Source organism: Pseudophryne corroboree, chromosome 6 (assembly GCF_028390025.1).
Source record: "Pseudophryne corroboree isolate aPseCor3 chromosome 6, aPseCor3.hap2, whole genome shotgun sequence".
NCBI lineage: Eukaryota > Metazoa > Chordata > Amphibia > Anura > Myobatrachidae > Pseudophryne > Pseudophryne corroboree.
Genome location: NC_086449.1, coordinates 507,523,152 through 507,540,705, shown reverse-complemented (window position 1 = coordinate 507,540,705; position 17,554 = coordinate 507,523,152). Strand labels below are relative to the sequence as shown.

Genomic DNA, 17,554 nt, shown 5'->3' with positions numbered 1-17,554 from the left:
AATAAAATAAAAATGTACACACTGGGGTTTTTTAATACAATAAAAACAATGAATGGATCAAACAGTAATACAGTATGTCTTAATTTGACAGAATACTTATTTTATAGTGAGCCTATGACCAATATAACATACAGTTAGATCATCTCAACAAAATATGCCACATTACCGATAAACCATATACTCCAAACGTTTAGCAGGAGAAAGTGCATTTACACTATGTAAAATAGGTTATTGTTTCATACCTGCAATTTTGTGGCCTTGATGCTTTAAGTAATAATAATACTATAATAATAATAATAATAATAATAATAATACTACTACACTGAAACATGTTGTAACTTGAGAATCGCTATACATTGCTTGTTACTGGGGTATATGCAATTGTGGTCGAATTTCGGGTCATTTTCGACCAAAAAAAACAATTCCCCTATGCAATCCAGTGCTTTCCGACCAAAAAACGGACTTTCAAAATTCGACTTTTTGAAATTCGACTTTTTGCAAATTCGACTTTTCTGCAATGATACAAGTGCTGCAATTCGACCAAAGCATATTCAATTCAAGTTTGGAAATTCGACAGCAGTGCTTTTAGACAGCAAATTCGTCATTTTCAATCCGCCACACTTTGGAGGGTGAAAACAAATAAAAAAAATTTAAACATGTTTTTTTTTGTGTTTTTTTTTTGGGGAATAGCAGATCTATTTATATTAGAAGGGATTAGGTATTTTTTTTTTTTGGGGGGGAGGCACAAATATTATTTATATATTTTTTAAAATATTATTATTTATTTATTTATTTTTGATTGCTGGAACGGTAAAATCAGAAAAAAAAATGGCGTGGGGTCCCCCCTCCAAAGCATAACCAGCCTCGGGCTCATTGAGCTGGTCCTGGTTCTAAAAATGCGGGGAAAAATTGGGCATGGATCCCCCGTATTTTTAAAACCAGCACCGGGCTCTGCGCCTGATACTGGTGCCAAAAATACGGGGGACAAAAAGCGTAGGGGTCCCCCGTATTTTTAACACCAGCATCGGGCTCCACTAGCTGGACAGATAATGCCACAGCCGGGGGTCACTTTTATGCCGTGCCCTGCGGCCGTGGCATCAAATATCCAACTAGTCACCCCTGGCCGGGGTACCCTGGGGGAGTGGGGACCCCTTCAATCAAGGGGTCCCCCCCCCCCAGCCACCCAAGGGCCAGGGGTGAAGCCCGAGGCTGTCCCCCCCCATCCAATGGGCTGCGGATGGGAGGGCTGATAGCCTGTGATAAAAAAAAGATATTGTTTTTTCCATTAGTACTACAAGTCCCAGCAAGCCTCCCCCGCAAGCTGGTACTTGGAGAACCACAAGTACCAGCATGCGGGAGAAAAACGGGCCCGCTGGTACCTGTAGTACTACTGGGAAAAAAAATACCCAAATAAAAACAGGACACACACACCGTCGACAGTAAAACTTTATTTCACACTACCGACACACACATACTTACCTATGTTCACACGCCGACATCGGTCCTCTTCTCCATGTAGAATCCACGGATACCTGTAAAGAAAAGTTCAAAATACTCACCTCAACCAGGGTCCAGAGATAAATCCACGTACTTGTAGAAAAAAACAAACCGCAAATAACCGACCAAACGGACTGAAAGGGGTCCCATGCTGACACATGGGACACCTTTCCACGAATGAGACCTGTCAGTGACAGCTGTCACTGACAGGTCTCTAAGCCAAGCGCAACTTCGTTGCGCTCACCTGATTGGCTGATCGCTGTCTGAACTCAGACAGCGCATCGCACAGCTCCCTCCATTATATTCAATGGTGGGAACTTAGCGGCTAGCGGTGAGGTCACCCGCCGGTCAGCGGCTGACCGGCGGGTGACCCCACCGCTACCGCAAAGTTCCCACCATTGAAAGTAATGGAGCGGCTTTGCGAGGCGCTGTCAGAGTACAGACGGCGCTCAGCCAATCAGGTGAGCGCCACGGAAGTAGCGCTTCCTGATTGGCTGAAGGGACATCAGTGACAGGAGTCACGTGATGTCCCGGCATTCGGGGAAAGGAGTCTAATGTGAAAACATTGGACCCCTTTCATTAGTCCGGTGGATCGTGTTCGTTTTTTTGTTTTGCCAAGTACGTGGATTATACCCTGGACCTGGATGTACCTCTGGACGCTGGAAGGTGAGTACCATTTTTTCACAGGTACCCTCGGATCGTCGGAGACCGTGGCAGTCGGCGTGTCAACATAGGTATGTGTGTGTCGGTGTATGAAATAAAGTTTTACTATCAAGGTGTGTGTGTCCTGTTTTTATTTGGGTATTTTTTTCCCAGTAGTACTACAGGTACCAGCGGGCCCGTTTTTCTCCCGCATGCTGGTACTTGTGGTTCTCCAAGTACCAGCTTGCGGGGGAGGCTTGCTGGGACTTGTAGTACTAATGGAAAAAACAATATCTTTTTTTTATCACAAAGGCTATCAGCCCTCCCATCCGCAGCCCATTGGATGGGGGGGGACAGCCTCGGGCTTCACCCCTGGCCCTTGGGTGGCTGGGGGGGGGGGGGGACCCCTTGATTGAAGGGGTCCCCACTCCCCCAGGGTACCCCGGCCAGGGGTGACTAGTTGGATTTTTGATGCCACGGCCGCAGGGCACGGCATAAAAGTGACCCCCGGCTGTGGCATTATCTGTCCAGCTAGTGGAGCCCGATGCTGGTGTTAAAAATACGGGGGACCCCTACTCTTTTTGTCCCCCGTATTTTTGGCACCAGCATCAGGCGCAGAGCCCGGTGCTGGTTTTAAAAATACGGGGGATCCCTGGCCAATTTTTCCCCTGCATTTTTAGAACCAGGACCAGCTCAAAGAGCCCGAGGCTGGTTATGCTTTGGAGGGGGGACCCCACGCCATTTTTTTTTCCGGGTTTTTCACGTTTTTTCCCGTTTTTTTAAATCGCGGCAAAATCCGCCAAATCCGCCGATTTTCGCCCGCGATTCTGGCGAATCCGTTTTTCATTGAATATGGTGAATCCCGGCAGGCACCTGCCGGGATTCACCTGGCGAATTTGGTCGAATTAAAAAACGGCGATAATTGCCGCGAATTCGACCGCAATTGCATATACCCCACTGTCTTTAATGGAAGTATTTTCATCATTCTATTATACACACAGGGATTAAATACTGTTACTAGATATACAAATTAATAATAGCCATATATTTTTAAACAAAAATCTATACCAAAACCTTTGCATTATTTTAACGTCTTTCATTTAAATAGCTTTTTCAGGATTCTATATAAAATAGCCATCTGTATTTACCAGAAGGACAACGTGTGCATAGGAATGAGAACACTTGATTTGCTGGACTTTGAAATGGCCAGCAATAAACCAGCCACACATTATGGCTTAACGTCCTTCTGCAAAATCGCACCCTACAGTAATTCACCTGTGTGGTGTGGACGGAAGAATAACAGAAGTTCAACTGCTTGATATGTATAACACTCGGTGAAAACTACATTAATAAAATAAATGGAAAATTATAGTACAGGTTGAGTATCCCTTATCCAAAATGCTTGGGACCAGAGGTATTTTGGATACCGGATTTTTCCGTATTTTGGAATAATTGCATACCATAATGAGATATCATAGTGATGGGACCTAAATCTAAGCACAGAATGCATTTATGTTTCATATACACCTTATACACACAGCCTGAAGGTCATTTAATACAATATTTTTAATAACTGTGTATTAAACAAAGTTTGTGTACATTGAGTCATCAAAAAACAAAAGTTTCACTTCCTCACTATCACTCAAAAAAGTCTGTATTTCGGAATATTTGGATATGGGATACTCAACCTGTAATAGGAATACATAATGAATTCAAGTTAAGGCTCTCTGAATTCTAACAATTACTAACAGTATTTTACAAATTTATTACACATTCAGCTAATAAACAAGTTAATATCATCCGTTTACTAGCAATGTAGGATAAATCCTTACCTGTCCCCACGTGCTAAATATATGCAGTCCCAAGTAATAGAAGAGAAGCTGGTTTCATACAAGGGCACTGAAGTATATTTTTGGAACATGAAAAAACTTGCTGCCAACATCTTCCACAACCATATATGATGTAAACTGAAATGTTAATTTGAAGCAATCGGCCAACATGTGTTTTCAATGATAACAGCATTAAAAGCGTCTTATCATGACTTTTAGTGAGATACGTTTGGAGTGGTGACAGAATTGGAAAAAAAAAAAAAAAACAAGGCAAAGTAACGATTTCAAAATGCAGCTGAAGAAAAAGGACAGCAAGAGCCTGAGATGTGGCTATAGTCCCACAATTCGGGAATGAAGTGAAGTCCTCATGTCTGGCAAGAGTTTAGGAATTCAAGCAAGCCTGAGAAAGGAAATGTCAGAAGTACCGAGCTCCTCGATCCTCGCTTTGAATAAAACAGCTGTTCTACTTCCATGTAAAACTGTGATGAGCCTTTGTTAGGATAGCAAAAGCTGCTGATTACCACGTGTGAAAAAATGGTACTACATTCCATGTTAGCTGCAGGCAGAGCAAATTATCTAACAGAATGAGGAGCAAATGATCATCTCTGACGGACACAGTTTTGCTGTGCGCTGGGATTAGTCCTGTTGCTTATCACAAGATCTGCCCAAAATAACATGTTAGCGCTCTGGTGTGCCCACATCTAAAGCTATCAACTTGCTTCCCACTGCACACCAGCAGCCGGTCAATAAATTGTCTAAACCAACCTATGAACAAAAATGACAGCTGAAGGGTCACCAAAAAGTACAGTATGTCTTTTTAGTTAAAACAATCAAAGCTATACATAAATTATTGTACTAAAGGTTTGTTTGTTTGTTCCCATCTATATCCTTCTTTGCATGGTTCCAGTCACTTATCTCAGTTGTAGTGTACAGAAGCCATGTTATATTTATGCACTGATAGCACATATGATGGGGAAGTTACATAGGTAGTGTGCGTGGATCGACAGACTTGCTTACCCTTTAATTCAGAGCCACAATGAAGACACAGTGTCTATGTGGTTAGCACTGCAGGCTCAGACAGTGCTGGGGTCACGAGTTCAATCCCAATTAAGTGCCCCATAGGTGGGGTGTACTCTAGGTGCTGTTTTCTTCTCAAACTCCAGACACACACTGATAGATCAATTGGCTATTGATGACATGTGAGTGAGAATACAGACTAAAAACTCTACTAGGGTCTATTGATATTCCCTCAGTAAGGTTCTGCATAATATGTAGTTAACATACTGTTAATAAATACTTTACTTAACAACATTTTCACAAGACTACAAAAAAAAAAAAAGAAGAAAAAAAAAGGGCATCTAACATGTTGGGATCTGATCTCTGTTGATATTAGCCTTACAATAAACAAATGTCAGACTGTTAAATGTACTAAAAACACAGAAACAGTGAGGTAAAAACAGGAATTTAATACCTACCAGTAATTCCTTTTCTCGTAGTCCGTAGGGGATACTGGGAAACGTAGTTACTATGGGGTATAGATCGGGTCCATTGGAGCCAGGAACTTTAAGAAATCATTAGTGTGTGTTGGCTCCTCTCTAGACTCAGTCTAGGAAAACTGTGCCCGAGGAGATGGACGGACTTTGAGAGAAGGATATAACATATACAGGGGTGAGGTAACGAACCAACACACCACATCAACAAAAGGTAGCAGTGCTAGCCAAAACGAAGGATAGCAATGCTAACAAAACAAGGAACAGGGACATCAACAGCAGACCCAACCAAGAAACTTACAATCAGGTAAGCAGGAAATGAAGCACTGAGGCGGTTGCCCAGTATCCCCTACGGACTACGAGAAAAGGAATTACCGGTAGGTATTAAGATCCTATTTTCTCTAACGTCCTAGGGGATACTGGGAAACGTAGTTACCATGGGGAAGTCCCAAAGCTCCCAGAATAGATGGGAGAGTGCCGATACCCCTGTAAAACTGAGCGACCAACTGAAGGTCCTCAATAGCCAAGGTTTTAAACTTGTAGAATTTGAAAAAAGTGTTCGAACCCGCCCAAGTAGCAGCTCGACAGAACTGCAAGGCCGAGACGCCACGGGCAGCCGCCCAAGAAGAACCTAATGACTTAGTGGAGTGGGCCTGAATAGAATTCGGAAGTAGCAATGCTGCTGAAGAATAGGTCTGTTGAATAGTCAACCTGAGCCAACGAGCAATGAACTGCTTAGAAGCAGGATATCCAATCTTGGCAGCGTCTTAAAGGACAAAGAGGGAATCAGACTTCCTATGACGAGCCGTCCTCTTGAAGCAAATCTTCAAAGCCCGAACCACATCCAAAACGGGAAGTAATGCAGTAACCACTTTGGGGTTTGAAAATGTATTTATTTTTTTTATTTTTATTTTTTTAGGATTAACCCACACTTCCTGAAAAAATGTTCAATTCCCTGGATACAGGAAAAATAAGAATTTACACACCGGTAATTCTATTTCTCGTAGTCCGTAGTGGATGCTGGGGACTCCGTAAGGACCAAGGGGAATAGACGGGCTCCGCAGGAGACTGGGCACACTATAAGAAAGATTTGGTACTACCTGGTGTGCACTGGCTCCTCCCTCTATGCCCCTCCTCCAGACCTCAGTTAGGATACTGTGCCCGGAAGAGCTGACACAATAAGGAAGGATTTTGAATCCCGGGTAAGACTCATACCAGCCACACCAATCACACCGTACAACTCGTGATATTAAACCCAGTTAACAGTATGAAATATAACTGAGCCTCTCAACAGATGGCTCAACAATAACCCTTTAGTTAGGCAATAACTATATACAAGTATTGCAGACAATCCACACTTGGGATGGGCGCCCAGCATCCACTACGGACTACGAGAAATAGAATTACCGGTGAGTAAATTCTTATTTTCTCTGACGTCCTAGTGGATGCTGGGGACTCCGTAAGGACCATGGGGATTATACCAAAGCTCCCAAACGGGCGGGAGAGTGCGGATAACTCTGCAGCACCGAATGAGAGAACTCCAGGTCCTCCTCAGCCAGGGTATCAAATTTTTAGAATTTAGCAAACGTTGCCCCTGACCAGGTTGCAGCTCGGCAAAGTTGTAAAGCCGAGACCCCTCGGGCAGCCGCCCAAGATGAGCCCACCTTCCTCGTGGAATGGGCTTTCACTGATTTAGGATGCGGCAATCCAGCCGCAGAATGTGCCAGCTGAATTGTGCTACAAATCCAGCGAGCAATAGTCTGCTTAGAAGCAGGAGCACCTATTTTGTTGGGTGCATACAGGATAAAAAGCGAGTCAGTTTTCCTGACTCCAGCCGTCCTGGAAACATAAATTTTCAAGGCCCTGACTACGTCCAGTAACTTGGAATCCTCCAAGTCCCTAGTAGCCGCAGGCACCACAATAGGTTGGTTCAAGAGAAAAGCTGATACCACCTTAGGGAGAAACTGGGGACGAGTCCTCAATTCTGCCCTATCCATATGGAAAATCAGATAAGGGCTTTTACATGACAAAGCCGCCAATTCTGACACACGCCTGGCCGAAGCCAAGGCCAATAACATGACCACTTTCCACGTGAGATATTTCAGATCCACGGTTTTAAGTGGTTCAAACCAATGTGATTTTAGGAAACTCAACACCACATTGAGAACCCAAGGTGCCACAGGAGGCACAAAAGGGGGCTGAATATGAAGCACTCCCTTTACAAAAGTCTGAACTTCAGGCAGTGAAGCCAGTTCTTTCTGGAAGAAAATCGACAGAGCTGAAATCTGGACCTTAATGGAACCCAATTTTAGGCCCATAGTCACTCCCGACTGTAGGAAGTGCAGAAAACGACCCAGCTGAAATTCCTCTGTAGGGGCCTTCCTGGCCTCACATCACGCAACATATTTTCGCCAAATGCGGTGATAATGGTTTGCGGTTACTTCTTTCCTGGCTTTTATCAGCGTAGGAATGACTTCCTCCGGAATGCCCTTTTCCTTTAGGATCCGGAATTCAACCGCCATGCCGTCAAACGCAGCCGCGGTAAGTCTTGGAACAGACAGGGCCCCTGCTGTAGCAGATCCTGTCTGAGCGGTAGAGGCCATGGGTCCTCTGATAACATTTCTTGAAGTTCCGGGTACCAAGCTCTTCTTGGCCAATCCGGAACCACGAGTATCGTTCTTACTCCTCGCCTTCTTATTATTCTCAGTACCTTTGGTATGAGAGGCAGAGGAGGGAACACATAAACCGACTGGTACACCCACGGTGTCACTAGAGCGTCCACAGCTATCGCCTGAGGGTCCCCTTGACCTGGCGCAATATCTCTTTAGCTTTTTGTTGAGGCGGGACACCATCATGTCCACCTGTGGCCTTTCCCAACGGTTTACCAACAGTAGGAAGACTTCTGGATGAAGTCCCCACTCTCCCGGGTGTAGGTCGTGTCTGCTGAGGAAGTCTGCTTCCCAGTTGTCCACTCCCGGAATGAACACTGCTGACAGTGCTAGAACATGATTCTCCGCCCATCGGAGAATCCCTGTGGCTTCTGCCATCGCCACCCTGCTTCTTGTGCCGCCCTGTCGGTTTACATGGGCGACTGCCGTGATGTTGTCTGATTGAATCAGAACCGGCTGGTTTTGAAGCAGGGGCCTTGCCTGACTTAGGGCATTGTAAATGGCCCTCAGTTCCAGAATGTTTATGTGTAGGGACGACTCCTGACTTGACCAAAGTCCCTGGAAATTTCTTCCCTGTGTGACTGCGCCCCAGCCCCGAAGGCTGGCATCCGTGGTCACCAGGACCCAGTCCTGTATGCCGAATCTGCGGCCCTCTAGAAGATGAGCACTCTGCAGCCACCACAGTAGAGACACCCTGGTCCTTGGAGACAGGGTTATCAGTTGATGCATCTGAAGATGCGATCCCGACCACTTGTCCAAGAGGTCCCACTGGAAGGTCCTTGCATGGAACCTGCCGAATGGAATTGCTTCGTACGAAGCCACCATTTTTCCCAGGACTCGTGTGCAGTGATGCACCGATACCCGTTTTGGTTTTAGGAGGTCTCTGACTAGAGATGACAGCTCCTTGGCTTTCTCCAGCGGGAGAAACACTTTTTTTCTGTTCTGTGTCCAGAATCATCCACAGGAACAGTAAGCGTGTGGAAGGAACCAGTTGTGACTTTGGAATGTTTAGAATCCAGCCATGCTGTTGTAGCACTTCCCGAGATAGTGCTACTCCGACCAGTAACTGCTCCCTGGACCTCGCCTTTATTAGGAGATCGTCCAAGTACGGGATAATTAAAACTCCCTTTTTTCGAAGGAGTATCATCATATCTGCCATTACCTTGGTAAACACCCTCGGTGCCGTGGACAGTTCAAATGGTAGCGTCTGGAATTGGTAATGGCAATCCTGTACCACAAATCTGAGGTACTCCTGGTGAGGAAGGTAAATTGGGACATGCAGGTAAGCATCCTTGATGTCCAGGGATACCATGTAATCCCCCTCGTCCAGGCTTGCAATAACCGCCCTGAGCGATTCCATCTTGAACTTGAATCTTTTTATGTATGTGTTCAAGGATTTCAAATTTAAAATGGGTCTCACCGAACCGTCCGGTTTCGGTACCACAAACAGTGTGGAATAGTAACCCCGTCCTTGTTGAAGTAGGGGTACTTTGACTATCACCTGCTGGGAATACAGCTTGTGAATTGCCTCTAGTACAGCCTCCCTGCCCGAGGGAGTTGTCGGTAAGGCCGATTTGAGGAAACGGCGGGGGGGAGGCGCCTCGAATTCCAGCTTGTACCCCTGAGATACTACTTGAAGGATCCAGGGATCCAACCGTGAGCGAACCCACTGATCGCTGAAATTTTTGAGGCGGCCCCCCACCGTACCTGGCTCCGCCTGTGGAGCCCCACCGTCATGCGGCGGATTTGGAAGAAGCGGGGGGAGGACTTTTGTTCCTGGGAACCTGCTGCGTGGTGCAGCTTTTTTCCCCTTCCTCTGCCTCTAGACAGAAAGGACCCGCCTTTTCCCCGCCTGTTTTTCTGGGGTCGAAAGGACTGTACCTGATAATACGGCGCTTTCTTAGGCTGTGAGGGGACATGGGGCAAAAATGCTGACTTCCCAGCTGTTGCTGTGGAAACAAGGTCTGATAGACCATTCCCGAATAACTCCTCACCCTTATAAGGCAAAACTTCCATGTGCCTTTTAGAATCTGCATCCCCTGTCCACTGCCGAGTCCATAAGCCTCTCCTAGCAGAAATGGACAATGCACTTATTCTAGATGCCAGCCGACAGATCTCCCTCTGTGCATCTCTCATGTACAAGACTGAGTCTTTTATATGCTCTACGGTTAGCAATATAGTGTCCCTGTCCAGGATGTCAATATTTTCCGACAGGGAATCTGACCAAGCCGCAGCAGCACTGCACATCCACGCTGAAGCAATAGCTGGTCTCAGTATAACACCAGTGTGTGTATATATAGACTTTAGGATAGCCTCCTGCTTTCTATCAGCAGGTTCCTTTAGGGCGGCCGTATCCGGAGACGGTAGTGCCACCTTTTTAGACAAACGTGTGAGCGCTTTATCCACCCTAGGGGGAGTTTCCCAACGTGACCTATCCTCTGGCGAGAAAGGGAACGCCATTAGTAATTTTTTTGAAAATCACCAATTTTTTATCAGGGAAAGCCCACGCTTCTTCACACACTTAATTTAATTCTTCAGATGGGGGAAAAACTATTGGTAGTTTTTTCTCCCCAAACATAATACCCTTTTTTGAGGTACCTGGGTTTATATCAGAAATGTGTAAAACCTCTTTCATTGCCTCAATCATGCAACGAATGGCCCTAGTGGACATTAAATTTGACTCATCGTCGTCGACACTGGTATCAGTATCCGTGTCGACATCTGTGTCTGCCATCTGAGGTAGTGGGCGTTTTAGAGCCCCTGATGGCCTTTGAATTGCCTGGGCAGGCACGAGCGGAGAAGCCGGCTGTCCCGCATTTGGCATGTCGTCAAATTTTTTATGTAAGGAGTCGACACTTGCACGTAATTCCTTCCATAAGTCCATCCACTCAGGTGTCTGCCCCGCAGGGGGTGACATCACATTTATAGGCATCTGCTCCGCCTCCACATAAGTCTCCTCATCAAACATGTCGACACAGCCGTACCGACACACCGCACACACACACACAGGGAATGCTCTTAAAGGAGACAGACCCCACAAAAGCCCTTTGGGGAGACAGAGAGAGAGTATGCCAGCACACACCAGAGCGCTATATAATGCAGGGACTAACTGAATTATGTCCCCTATAGCTGCTATAATATTTACTGCGCCTCAAATTTGTGCCCCCCCCCTCTCTTTTTTACCCTTTTCTGTAGTGTAGACTGCAGGGGAGAGTCAAGGAGCTTCCTTCCAGCGGAACTGTGATGGAGAAATGGCGCCAGTGTGCTGAGGGAGATGGCTCCGCCCCTTTTTCGGCTGACTTTTCTCCCGCTTTTTTCTGTATTCTGGCAGGGGTAATTACCACATATATAGCCTCTGGGGCTATATATTGTGGTTATTTTGCCAGCCAAGGTGATTTTATTGCTGCTCAGGGCGCCCCCCCCCAGCGCCCTGCACCCTCAGTGACCGGAGTGTGAAGTGTGTATGAGGAGCAATGGCGCACAGCTGCAGTGCTGTGCGCTACCTTGGTGAAGACTGAAGTCTTCTGCCGCCGATTTTCCGGACCATCTTCTTGCTTCTGGCTCTGTAAGGGGGACGGCGGCGCGGCTCCGGGAACGAACACCAAGGACGGGTCCTGCGGTCGATCCCTCTGGAGCTAATGGTGTCCAGTAGCCTAAGAAGCCCAAGCTAGCTGCAAGCAGGTAGGTTCGCTTCTTCTCCCCTTAGTCCCTCGTTACAGTGAGCCTGTTGCCAGCAGGTCTCACTGTAAAATAAAAAACCTAACATATACTTTCTTTCTAGGAGCTCAGGAGAGCCCCTAGTGTGCCTCCAGCTCGGCCGGGCACAGAAATCTAACTGAGGTCTGGAGGAGGGGCATAGAGGGAGGAGCCAGTGCACACCAGGTAGTACCAAATCTTTCTTATAGTGTGCCCAGTCTCCTGCGGAGCCCGTCTATTCCCCTTGGTCCTTACGGAGTCCCCAGCATCCACTAGGACGTCAGAGAAATTGGCCATAGGTTTTGTGTTAACATTAAAAACAACTCCTCCTCAGGTTCAGTCTCCTCATAGTAGGGCTTCTTCACCAGGAGACAAATATTGTCAGCTGTGTCTGCTTTCACTTGACCCTCTCCCATTACTGGCATGTCATTTTCAGAGTCATGTGTGAGTGTGCACTTATGCGAGACCAGCAGGGAGAGCCGGGGAGCCGAGAAGCCAGTCTGTGGTCAGCATCATGTCCACAGATATTTAGAATCTGTCTTGCTGCTACTCTCTCTCTCTCTCCCTCCCCCCCCCCCCTATGGACGTTAGAGAAAGTATCATACGGGTTTATAAAATGTCAGAGGGTGGGTTGCATGCCCAGGGTCTCAAATACCCAGACCTAAAGGGGTTGTTGTGCACACAGGCCACAGTATGTAGCACTGGCAAGAATAAAGAAAATTAGTCATTGGAAGGAGGGAAAGTTATAACACACTAGGAAAAAAATTAAATTCATGTTTATTAGTTCCTACCTATGTACAAAGTGCTGCACTATACAATGTGGGGATCATTACACAAGACAAGTTACATATACATATAATGACATGAAACAAAAGGGAAGGATGACTTTGCCAAAGTGAGGAACATATGGTTCAGAAGGCAGCAGAAGTACAACTGGTGTAGAAAACGTTGACTGGTTGTTAGGCAGTAGCTTTATCAACCTCTAATGAAAAACAAAGCAGTCACAGACTATCAGCATCTCTGTATGGCTACCAGTAGTATAATATGGCTGGAGAGATAGCAGAAGGCTGAGATCCAATCACTGCAGAAATCTTAAATTTACGCTGGTAACCATAACTATCCTTCAGCATTGATTGTAACCAAGTGTCCTTCCTCTGTGCTGCACAGACACTTTTCTGGTTATCTACCCTTTCCAATAGCTGCTATTGACCCAGTTGTTTCAGTGTGAAGCCCATGGCTGAAAAGTAAGCCAAGACAGTTGCTGTCACAAAGGCACCAGAGGAGATCACCAAAGGCAGATGGCACATGAAAGGACATGGAAACTTACTGGGTACAGCAGCAGAACTGAGATGGTATGCCAGTAGATACTCTAAAAAAACTTGTCTTTGGTGTGATGGCACTCCTCAACTCTACCACATAATTTCCCTCAGACATTAGACATATTTCCAAGTTATACAGCAGTGGGAAGACGATTATGTGGGAAGCAGAGCGCAGGGCTGGACTAAAGCTCACCCACCTCCACCTGCTGTCAGTAAACTAACCCTTAGCAACTAATGTGTATATACAGCTAAATGGCTGTTTTAGCAGCCACTAAAACAGAATCGCATGTGGTCCAAACTGAGGAGAACACACTTTGTTAATGATTTTATATATATATATATATATATATATATATATATATATATATATCTGTTATGTTTAGTTCGTTTAGAGGTCACTAAATGCATCTAAACCGCTTGGGTATGTGAAAGTGATGGGTGCCTGATCGGAACAAAAATTGAATTGCTTATCATGATACAATAATCTTAGTTTATGTACCCTACTTAATGCCAGAAAAGAAACCAGCATTTATAGAATACCAGAAGGGCAGAGTAAAGGGTCAGTGCTCTTGTTAAGATACACAAATTATAGTGGGTTCAACACTGTCCAGTCACTCTCTATGCACTCTGTTACATGCCAAACTTACCATGCTGCAAAATACAAAGTGTTCCCCGTGCTTGTCCCCGGAAGCTAACGCATTCAGCTACAGTCCGCAAAAAAGCAGAATAGAGATCTTTAGACTGCACATGTACAGTATTGCAGCTGCACCTGGAAACCTTGTGGTAGCTAATGCCTGTAGGAGCACCTGTCTCTGCATGTGTTTAATGGTACAAGATAGTGGAATATCCTTTCTTATTGCCGTGATAAGCGGCAATACACTTTTTAAAAAATATATATATTTATCAAGTCTAAAAGGTTTGGGCATGACATATCTAATGGCTAACTGCAAGGCATAAACAAAGACAATACTGCAAAGTGATATGTACTGTCTAGAAAACTTGCAGTCAGTTATTAACTATTAATACTTGAGTAATTTTTTAATCTAAACAGTTTAATTTGTCATCTATTTTACGGTTCACAAAGCCTTTCCCTTTCTTGAAGATCTGTCAGTGCTATTTAACTACCAAGGTATCGGATGATCCCTTTGAAATATATATCTTAAGAAAAGTCAAATACAAACAACAACGCATTGTACAAACAGGCCATCGTTTCAGGACCACGTGTTCTTTTTTCAAGGCAACATATGTATAGACATATTTTAATGGAAGTTTACAAGAGTGCTAGGCTGTATTCTCAAAGTATCAGCAGGAGCGAGGTGCTGGCTAGTCTACTCTTATACCCCTTTCACATCGCACAAATAACCCGGTATCGACACGGCATATTGCCGTGTCGACCCGGGTCAGTGTGCGATGTGAAAGGTCCTTGGTCGTTTTAGCGGGTCGCCTGACCCGGTAATTCAACCCGGTAAAAAAGAAGGGTTTTACCCGGGTTGATTACCGGGTCAGGTGCGGTGTGAATGGGAGCCGCGTCGATGCGACACGGTTCCCATTCACAGCATAGGGAGAGGCGGCGCAGGAGATGAGCTCATCTCCCGGCACCGCCTCCACCCCCGCCCCTGCTGCTGCTGCTCCCTCCGCTGCTATGGCAACCGACCCGGTATATTGCCGGGTCGGAAAGCCAGCAGCGGAGCGCAAATGCCGGATCCCACCCGGTAAGTACACGTTTGTCTTACCGGGTAGGATCCGGCATTTGCGGTCTGAAAGAAGCATTACATTGCGCAAACACTATGCCATTTAGGCTTCAGTTGCGTTATAGCAATGTGCTGTGTGCATGTGGATTCATTAAGTCATACCTATAAAGACATATTTTCTCATGCAAAATACAAAGGAACAAATACGGTCACTTACGTGGTCCTTGGTGGTCTTTTATATCACAATGATGCTTTTTAGGAATAGACGATAAAAGGAATCAGAGCGGAAATCCAGCGCAAAGGGTGAGTAGATGAGGTGATGGCAAATGAAGCAGCACCAAGGAGAGAGGGCAAAGGAGAGAGAGAATACATAGTGTTACCTTGTGCTCAAACACAGAAAAGCAGGTTACTGTGCTAGGTTAAACAACATGTAAATTAATCTGTGCATATCACATGCATTTATAGGTTAATGCCTAAGGCAATGCAAGTTAAAATATAAAGACCAAAGAGCTAAGCTCATCTAAAAGGTCTTTACTGCTAGAAAGGTTGAAATAACATTTTCACTAATGGAAGAAACCTCAACTAGAAAGCATATTTTTCTATTCTGACAGGTCAAGGAAAAGTCCAAGCAATCCTACTGCAAAGTAGTACAAGATGTGCTCATTCTAATGACATTTCTCAGACTAATTTTCTTAGGAGACATTAAAGCTTTAAACATCTCCCTGGATTGAAATGAAGGGACTTTATTACAAATAACAGCTAATATTTATTATATAGCCGTTTTTTTAGTGCCAAGTACAGATACTTTTAGTAATTTTAACCATGGAGGCAGAAAATCAATTGTTTGTTTTTCGCAGCTGCCACTAGATTGCGCATAATAGAGTAATCCAATTGTTACTCTGGGCGCAAGAAAACATTTCAGCACAGTCTCCTGGGGGTGTGAACTGAAATGAGAAAAACGTTGGTGCCTAAACAGCACTTATGTTGCGCCCTTAAATTTAAACGGGTTTAGCTACTTTATGCTGCCTAATATGGTCTGTTTGGGCGCAATGTGCACAGACAAGAGATTTTTTGAATATTGCCCCTCGATCTACTGTAACTTTGGATGGGAGACTGGGCGCACAAGAACAATTGAATTTTCCATACACAATACAATAATATACTCCAATTAATATCCAAGGCAGTTCTCGGTTCCCATAGTTTCAGTATTTGGACTGTGCAATTTATTTATTTATTAACAGTTTCTTATATAGCGCAGCAAATTCCGTTGCGCTTTACAATTGGAAATAACAATGATATAACAAACTGGGTGATAACAAACAAACAAACAGTCTTAGAGGTAGGAAGGCCCTGCTCGCAAGCTTACAATCTATAGGGAAACATGCATGTATACACAAAGAAAGGTGCTATCTATTGCATAGTTGTTCGCCAGATTGCAAAGGTTCTTGGTGGGCTGTATGATATGGTCACACACCAATGATGAACCACCGTCGGGAGGAAGGGAAAGTGAAGAATGAGAAGACATGTGAGGATATGTGTGGACTGTGCAGAGTGGATGCAATTTGAAAGGAAGGTTTATGAAAGTTATGTGGGCGGTTCTGGAATTTGATATACTTGCCTAAAGTGAGTTTTCAGGGAACGCTTGAAGGTTTGGAGACTAGAGGAGAGTCTTATTGTGTGTGGTAGGGCATTCCACAGAGTGGGTGCAGCCCGATGAAAGTCCTGCAATCTTGAGTGGGAGCGAGTAATGAGTGTGGGTGAGAGACGCAGGTCTTGTTTAGAGCGAAGAGGTCGGGTTGGGAGATATTTTGAGATAAGTGGAGTGATGTACGTTGGTGTAGTTTGGTTAATGGCCTTGTGTGTGAGTAAAAGAATTTTATATTGAATACGGTAGAATACAGGTAACCAATGAAGGGACTGACAGAGTGGATCTGCAGACGATGAACGTCTAGCGAGGAAGAATAACCTCGCCGCTGCATTCAGAATGGATTATAGTGGTGAGAGTCTCGTTTTGGGAAGACCAGTTAGGAGACTATTGCAATAATCAATGCGGGAGATAATGAGAGCGTGAATTAGAGTTTTAGCAGTGTCTTGTGTAAGGTATGGTCGTATTTTGGATATGTTTTTTAGATGCATGTAACATGATCTTGAGACAGAATGAATGTGGGGAACAAAGGACAAATCAGAGTCAAGGATGACACCTAGGCAGCGAGCTTGCATTACCATTATGGTGTGCGGGGGGAGGATTTGATTTTTCCAGTCTAGAATAACCCCTTTCTTACATGCACCTGTAATGGACCAATAAATTGATTTGAGGAACTACCATTCTGTGCCACCGTCACGAACAAACAGAAATATCTTATTTACGCAATAACCGTAAATTGTTGGATGCCAAACAGAATTTCTTCAATCATGTTCAATGTTTTACATTTTTAACTAGTACCCACAGTATTGTGGTGAGCACTAGATTAACCCTTGAATTTTGCATTATTTCACATTAATCATCTAAAATACATTCTTAGAACCAACTGCAAGTCAAGGAAAACTTTTCAATTAATAAATCAAACCGCTAAGATTCTACCATTTTCAGATTAAGGGCGGTATCCTATTACATGCGGAGATTCACTGCACGGTGGTAAAAACGGGCATTTTAGCCTATCTAATTACAGCACGCTTTTACTGTGCAGTAAATCACCCGTTATTGGGTGATAACACCTGGGA

The 17,554-nt window shown here is 44.8% G+C and overlaps 1 protein-coding gene across 9 annotated transcripts in view; it reads right to left on the bottom strand.

The window, feature by feature from the left end:
• Positions 1–17,554, bottom strand: part of OSBPL8 (oxysterol binding protein like 8) — a 425,114-nt gene that overhangs the window by 207,668 nt on the left and 199,892 nt on the right. For 5 of the 9 annotated variants that reach the window (XR_010179465.1, XM_063927418.1, XM_063927415.1 and 2 more), the window contains 2 exons: positions 15,051–15,084; positions 13,790–13,846 (listed from right to left, as the gene is read on the bottom strand). The exons of 1 other annotated variant lie outside the window; for it this stretch is intronic. Coding sequence is in view for 4 of the 8 variants with exons in the window: in XM_063927418.1 (XP_063783488.1) it covers positions 13,790–13,846; positions 15,051–15,084 (91 nt within the window). In the remaining 4 variants the exon portion in view is untranslated. Of the gene's footprint in view, positions 1–3,971; positions 4,520–13,789; positions 13,847–15,050; positions 15,085–17,554 lie in introns of those variants that run through there. 3 more of the 9 variants (XM_063927417.1, XM_063927422.1, XM_063927424.1) reach the window with 2 other exon arrangements.